The sequence below is a fragment of the Sinocyclocheilus grahami genome, unplaced genomic scaffold (genome assembly GCF_001515645.1).
Source record: "Sinocyclocheilus grahami isolate Dianchi unplaced genomic scaffold, SAMN03320097.WGS_v1.1 scaffold2091.1, whole genome shotgun sequence".
NCBI lineage: Eukaryota > Metazoa > Chordata > Actinopteri > Cypriniformes > Cyprinidae > Sinocyclocheilus > Sinocyclocheilus grahami.
Window position 1 is genome coordinate 66897 of NW_015507270.1, and position 7526 is coordinate 74422.

At 42.3% G+C, this 7526-nt stretch overlaps 1 protein-coding gene across 1 annotated transcript in view; it reads right to left on the reverse strand.

Annotated features, from left to right (window-relative positions):
* Window positions 1-6476, reverse strand: part of LOC107574013 (trypsin I-P1-like) — an 8473-nt gene extending 1997 nt beyond the window's left edge. Inside the window, exons 1-5 of the mRNA XM_016260485.1 lie at window positions 6406-6476; window positions 2702-2722; window positions 2431-2596; window positions 1179-1447; window positions 923-1062 (exon numbers count right to left, since the gene is read on the reverse strand). Of these exons, the coding sequence (XP_016115971.1) occupies window positions 923-1062; window positions 1179-1447; window positions 2431-2596; window positions 2702-2722; window positions 6406-6460 (651 nt within the window). The 5' untranslated portion in view covers window positions 6461-6476. The remainder of the gene's footprint in view (window positions 1-922; window positions 1063-1178; window positions 1448-2430; window positions 2597-2701; window positions 2723-6405) is intronic.
* Between the last annotated feature and the right edge of the window lie 1050 nt (window positions 6477-7526).

The window sequence follows — 7526 nt, forward strand, 5'->3', positions numbered from 1 at the left end:
TTTTTATTTATTTATTTTTTTTTTGCATCATAGCTCATTTGTAGCTTGTTCCATCAAAATATTCTCAAAGTTTTCTTTTATTTTTTATATTTCCCATTAATTTCCTATGTCAGTAATTTTTGACCACAACGGAGCTAAGTGTGACTTTTTGTGTTGTTGGCTCATTAACATATTCGATTCATGTACATGATTTTTGTGTGTCTGTGTTCACATAGCTAATGCAACAAAAGTTGTCAAATCATCCCATTCCGATGAAGGAAGAAATGTTTAAATTTCAATATGTAAAACTTTGTGGTCAGTTCCAACCAAAGAGGCCCATTGATGCTATAAAAATGGGGTGTGGTGTGATTGGGTCTGTGGGGGTTTGGGTGGGACCTTGATACTGCAGCTCCAGCTCACGATCACTACTGCACAGACTCGGTCGGGCTTCAGAGTTCACCCTGTGTGTGCAGCCTAAATCTCATGCATATTAGCGCATATAGACTGCACTGCAACTCCATGCTCATCTCCGCAGACCTGAAGCAGGTTGCATAAACATGGTCACTATGCTAAGACTGTGTCTTAAGAACTAGTTTGTCTAACTAGCAGTTAACAAAGTTATAATCAGTCTTAATTTTCACATTTAAATTAAACATATGTTTTTATGTAACTGACTTAAAAAAGTTATGAACAGTCTTGCTGAAAAATATTAGAAGACTAACTTTTAAGACTAGTCTAAGCAGTTTATACAATTGGCCACAGGTGTAGCATCAAAAAGCAGTCGTAGTGTATGAATTTATGATCAGTGGAGTAAGTTAATTAAGTTAAGCTAGTTAAGCAACTAGGTTGGCAGTGTAAAGTTTGTAGGTGACAAAACTGGTGAGTAGTGTTTTGTACATTGATTTGGATTAAAAAGGGTTCAAATTAATGACTGATGTCTTACCTGACATGAATCTTTTCCTCCCTGATTTAACAATCCAGCACAAATCATATTGCTTGTGATTCTCCCTCCATAAGCATTAGCACAGGCACTGTTGTTCACAATTGGTATCATCACCTCCTGCAGTATGTCAGGAACCTGGCCTGTGACACAGATCAGAGGACAGATTTTATGGCTTTTAAAAAACATTTCTAGGTAAACTGTTGAGGTTTACAGTAATGTTTGCATTCAATTAACTGGCAAGCAAATGTTCACTCACCTCCAGGTTGTAGTCTGCCCCATCCAGTGACCCAGCTCTCCGTACCTCCACCAAATACACTCCCAGCCGCTGCCAGACAGACCGGCCTTATGTAATCAGTGAAATTCACAGAGGAGGAGAGCTGGACCAGTGCTATATCGTTGTCATAAGGAGCACCGACATAGCCAGGATGGTTGATGATTCGGCTCGCTGTCCTGGATGCCTCATTAGGGTTTGAGCCAGATTGGTTCAGACGACCAAAGTACATCACAGTGTCAGACTCATTTTGACTGTAAATAGAGAAAGTCTGCTTCAATCCCACTATTATCAATCTGCAAATGTATCTTAAAGCAGTCATATGATGCGATTTCAAGTTTTCCTTTCTCTTTGGAGTGTTACAAGCTGATTGTGCATAGATAAGATCCCTGAAGTTGCAAAGACTAAAGTCTCAAAACCAAAGAGATATTCTTTATCAAAGTTAAGACTCTGCCACACCCCCCTAAAACGGCTCGTTTTAACACGCCCCCCCATATCTACCTCACTATGTGGGAATATTTGTAAAATGCCGCCCAAATGTGCACGCAAAGAAAGAAGGCGTGGTTTCAGTAACCGCAGTTAGTGTTGAAGCAGCATGTCAGGGAGACGCTTTGTGTTTCTAGCGCGAGAGAGAGAGAGATAGCGGTGTGTGTGAGTGTGTGCGTGTGTGTGCGAGAGAGAGAGAAAGATAGAGAGAGCTGTGTGTGTGTGTGTGTGCACGAGAGAGAGAGAGAGAGAGAGAGAGCTGTGTGTGTGTGTGTGTGCGAGAGAGATATATAGAGAGAGAGAGAGAGAGAGAGACATCACAGTGGATTCAGCTGTCTTAACCTTGGCTTGTGTGCTGCAAACACATATTCATCACTGTGTCTGTCACGAGACTCTGTTCCCCTTTTGGGCTCTGTCTTTACATTTATTTTGAAAGATGAAGCTCGCGATTATGGTAAGGGGCGTTACATTTCCGACGAGTCCTTGCGGTGTTCAGCCAATCACAATGCACTGGGTCAGCTGGCCAATCAGAGCAGACTGCACTTGTCGGAAGGAGGGACTTTGTAGAAAACGAAGCGTTTGAGAGAGGCGGGGCATAGAGGACCTACAATAATGTACAGTATTTTAAAAATAATGTGTTTTTTGAACATTAAAGCATGTCAACATATTCTGTTACACCAAATACACAAAATAATGATCTTTAAAAAAGCATCATATGACCCCTTTAAGCTTTATTCATTAAACTTCATACCTCTGGAAGCACTGAGCTGCAGATAAAACCCAGTCTTTAGTGATGAGAGTCCCACCACAATTATGGCCAAAACCGACGACATGAATGCTGACCTGCCATGGCCAAGCCCCTGCTGTCGCATTTTCCCCTCCAACAATCCTGTTCTTGAGGGAGGCTCGACCACATACTGATGAGAGAAAAGACAATGTGGGGATCCCCAGTTAAAATGATATGTTACATAAAAGATTTGTGGAACAAGAGTTATATGGTCATTAAGAGTATGACAACTTACCATCTAACTGGCAGAGAGAACCTGGGAAACAGAGACCAAACAATTAGATGAACATGTATGATAATGATAATATAATAAACATAAAAATAAAATCAGCCATCGCGTTCGAGTTTAAGATGTCTTAAGGGAGCTGTTTTGGTCCCTTAATTTTTTTTAAGGTGAAATGGTTTCTAAGGACTTTGTAGCAATGCTTAAGGGAATACTTAATGACAGCCTTAAGTTCCTTAAGTTGAACTTAGTTTTTTTTCTTGCAACCCAAATTTCACTAAGGGTTCCCTTAACATTATAACGTCTCAGGTTACTTATGTAACCATGGTTCCCTGAGTAGGGAACGAGACACTGCGTCTTCTAGGGGTCGCTATGGGGGACGCCTCGTCGTGACCCGTGTCTGAAGCATACATTGAAAAAACACCAACTCGTTGGCCGGCGACAGCCATGACATCACTACCGGTGCGACTATAGTATAAATCGGCGCCGGGAGCTACACATCATTCACTTCTTCATCTGAAGCTTGCGACCGCAGCAAGGCAAGAAACCTAGAGGACGCAGTGTCTCGTTCCCTACTCAGGGAACCATGGTTACATAAGTAATCTGAGACGTTCCCTTTCATCGGAACTTCGAACTGCATCCTCTAGGGGTCGCTATGGGGAATGGTATACCCACGCCACCATGCTGAGGGGAGTGCATGCCAGAACCATGGTGAGCACTAAGTACCAACTCTACCATATCGCTATGGGAGTCACCCCTGGGACGTTAGACGGCTGTCGGAGCTCTGTCTGGAGAAGCCTCTAGACCGGACCATCAGTAAGGTGGTTACTATGAAGCCATAGAACCAACCAAAAACATCATAGGTCCAGTAGGAGACTGTTATGCAGGAAGCTTCCACCTAACCTGGTGGAGAGATGGTGGTTACAGGGTAATTAGGAAGGGGAAGAAAAGGGTAGATGATACATCCCCTGAGGGAAAGAGTGGATACCTAAGTATTACTCTGATCCGGACGAAAGCGCTGACGCCTTGTTTGGATCACATCCTTCAGGTCTTGCCTACCTCCCTTTGACCCACGATACTTCCTACCCCTACCCGCAGGCGGAGGAGGAACGCGAGTTGCGACACTAGCCTGCTGTGCTCGTCTCTGATCCTCAAACCGAGACGGGCCAGGACCCCTGGGTTGTTCGGGCTCAGACCTGGACCTTCGTGGAATGAAGGTTTTGAAGGCCGCTGAGCGCACCTTCACCTCCCTGAACTTTTTGACCACCGTCTCAATGGATGTACCAAAAATTTCAGAGGGCGAAACCGGGGCATCGAGAAGAAAGCCCCTTTCTTTCTTCCCAATGTCTGCCAGGTTTACCCACAAATGCCTCTCCGTTACTACCATCGCCACCATAGATCTTCCCATGGCAGAGGCAGCCTGCTTAGTAGCATGGAGAGCCAGGTCCGTGGTGCGGTGCAACTCAGCCATCTCATCAGAAGAAAGGCCCTCCCCTTTATCCAGGTCTTTCAGCAGGTCAGCCTGGTATGCCTGGAGCACCGCCATCGTGTGCAGCGAAGCAACAGCCTGACCTGCTGCTGTGCATGCCCTGCCATTCAATTTAGATGTAGCTTGAAGGGGCATGGATGGCAAGGAGAAAGTTTTGGGAGACGATGTTTCACCCATAGAGAGATAGCTAGCTAGCGTCTCTTCTACAGGGGGCATTCTCTCATAGCCGTTTTCGCGCATCGCCTCGATGTTCGCATAACTGGTATGCTGAAACCGATGGATGCGTGAGGAAAACGGCCTCTTCCATTCCTTCTCGATCTCAGTATGGAGATCAGGAAGCAAAGGAAGGCTCACCTGAGCTGGAGGGTTATGGCCAGAAAGATAACGTTCCTCGAGACGACCTCGCGACGTCACTTCCTTAGTTTGCTTCCACAGCAAGTCAAGCCTCGCCGTGGTGCGATCCATAACCTCTAAAAGCTCATCATACGCAGGGCAGGAGGATTGGGAAGGCTCAGCCTCAGCTTCTTCACTCTCTTCATCCATTTCCTGCTCTTTCTGGGCTGAACCCAGCAGAGCACTGGCCCCTGGATCAGATGATGTTAAAGAGAGAATATCATCCTCCAGCGGCTGTCTCTCACCTGCCTTAAACTCATCGGCCAGGTCCACCGGAGATCCCCACAAGCTCATTCTCCTCCGTGCCTCAGCAGTAGCGGGTCCTGAACCGCGGGAAGCAGATGGTTGCCCCTCTTTACTTGAAAAGAGAGACAAACGAGAACGGAGCTTTTTCATTGGAAAAAACTCACAATGCATGCAGATTGCCCCCTCGAGGACATCGCGTGCGTGCTCTTCGCCCAAACAAACAACACATAGATCATGTGTGTCATCTATTGTCAAATAGCGATGACACGGATGCACACACCTTCTAAATGCTCTGCTAGTGCTCGCCATAATGAAAGAGATAGCTCTTACTTTTTCCTTGGAAGTGCACTCTTCAAACAGAACAGTCAATGAAGACAAAGAAGAGAATGAGTCAATTCACTAATTTAAACTGCTTCTCAGAGTGAATGACAGAAAGAGAAACATCATGAGGAGTTATTTCTTTGTACTAAATGAAAACCCAGCTGATTGTGACATGCATAACCTTAGAGTAAAGGCATTTGTAGTTTTTGTTTACACTGATTATTAAGGCAGATTAAACATACTGCCGATCTAGACAATTAAGGTAATATAAGGTTTGTCTATATTCTAAACAAATGTTAATGAGTATGATCTGGTTAGTTAAAATGATGCTTTGTGGAATCAAAATGATATTCACAGAGTAATTAATCTACACAAAGCACTTATTTCAAGGAGTAGGCGAGTAGCTTTCTTAAGTATTTTATGCTGTTTCATGAAAGCTTATATTGTAAAAAGATTGTGTTGATTTGCAGTATGGTGTATTGTGTGTTATATTGGTGTTATATTATTTTGTTGTTGTTTTTTACGGTGTATAGCAAAATAGAATCAAGGAAATTACCCACAACTACAAGTATAAATAGTTTTTTTTGGAAGTTGTAAATAAAACAAATATTAATGGATTATGTTTTACAAGAAAATATTATTTCAGTCTTTCTACTTTAAAATGTCACATTTAACTCATTGTGTTACTTGCTATTTCTTTGTAATTAATTTACTTAGTTAAAATAGTTTCTACACCAAGTGTTTGTTTGTTTTTTGTTTTTTTCAGTGTACTCTGTTCCTGCTGTGTATCATTATGTTTGTGTGAACGGTGTGCATCCTGTTAACAGGTTCTTAAATAAATGCATCCTGTATGATCGCTGCTCACGTGTGCAGCTGCTGAGAAACAGGTCTTACAGACACTTTGGTACTGATTAGGTTCATATGCATTTAACTCCTCCAATAAAAAAGGATAAAAATAAATCCATCTTACATTTATAATTATAAATTAATTAATTTATAATTATAAATAAAACCACAATGTGTACTGTATATTTATCCTCAAAACCAGTTTCATGGATTTAAGCATCAGGCTTTAAATCAAAAGGTGTTTTGAGATCATGAGAAACTTAAATTCAGCAATGTTTGTATGTATTTGTAGTAGCAAACATTTCTGTTATTGATGTGTTTTACAAAGGTCCCTAGCAGTTGAAAGTCAATTGGCTTGTCATTATTAAGCCAATAAAACATTACACTTATACCTAATTTATATATTTGTGTACGATCTTACCTGCTATGCTGAGAAGTATGATTCCAGCTAAACTCAAAGCGCTGTTAAACGTCATACTGATTGTGTTCTGACCGCTGTTTCCTCAACTCTCAGGATAAAGAGAAAGAACAGCAGGTGCTCATCAAGAGTTCTCCGCCCCGACCTCCATGAGTCACATCTTTTATTTTCCAGATGCTTTTTTTTCTGTCAGTATTTGCAGTACACACCCTCGTCACCTTTGCAGGTGTTAAAGTTTATTATTAAGTGCCTTTCAGTTCTCGCTTAACTACTCATTACAACATTTCAAGTGTCTCTAATTTGATTTTCATGATGTTGCTTACAATTCGGGACCAAAAAAAAAATACTGAATTAGAAGAATGGAGCAGACATACAATAAGTTATAAATACATACAAAGTTTTCCATTTTCTTTTTTGCTCTCATAAACTTTCCTGTATGCCTCTTACTTGACACAGCAAACCTGTCCAAAGATTTTAAGAATCTTAGTCTCCAGTAAACTAATGTAGGGAATAGTGAATGAGGGTGTTTAATGTTACAGCTGATGTGTGTCGAGTGAGACGATTGAAGTGAATGTGGTTTGATTTCAGTCTCAAGCCGAGCACACAGAGCGTCAGATTAAACAGCAGTTTGAGAAGCTTCATCAGTTTCTCAGAGATGAAGAAGAAGCTACAATCACTGCACTGAGGGAGGAAGAGGAGCAGAAGAATCAGATGATGAAGGAGAAGCTGGAGGAGATGAACAGACACATCTCAGCTCTTTCACACACAATCAGAGACACGGAGGAGATGATGAGAGCCAGTGACGTCTGCTTTCTGAAGGTCTGATTTCAGATCATTGATTGATTGATTGATTGATTGAGTTGTTGATGATTAACTGTGTGTTTGTTCTGCAGGAGTTTCCAGTCTCAATGGAAAGGTGAGTGATCTGCTGCTGTCTCTGCTCTCTCTGCTTCTGATCCAAAGCCACTGCAGTTCTGATCCTGAATGTTCTTCCAGAGTCCAGATCTCACAGCCGGATCCACAGATGAGTTCTGGAGCTTTGGTTCATGCGTCACATTACTTGAGTAACCTGCGGTTCAGAGTCTGGAGGAAGATGCAGGAAACTCTCCAACACAGTGAGTCTC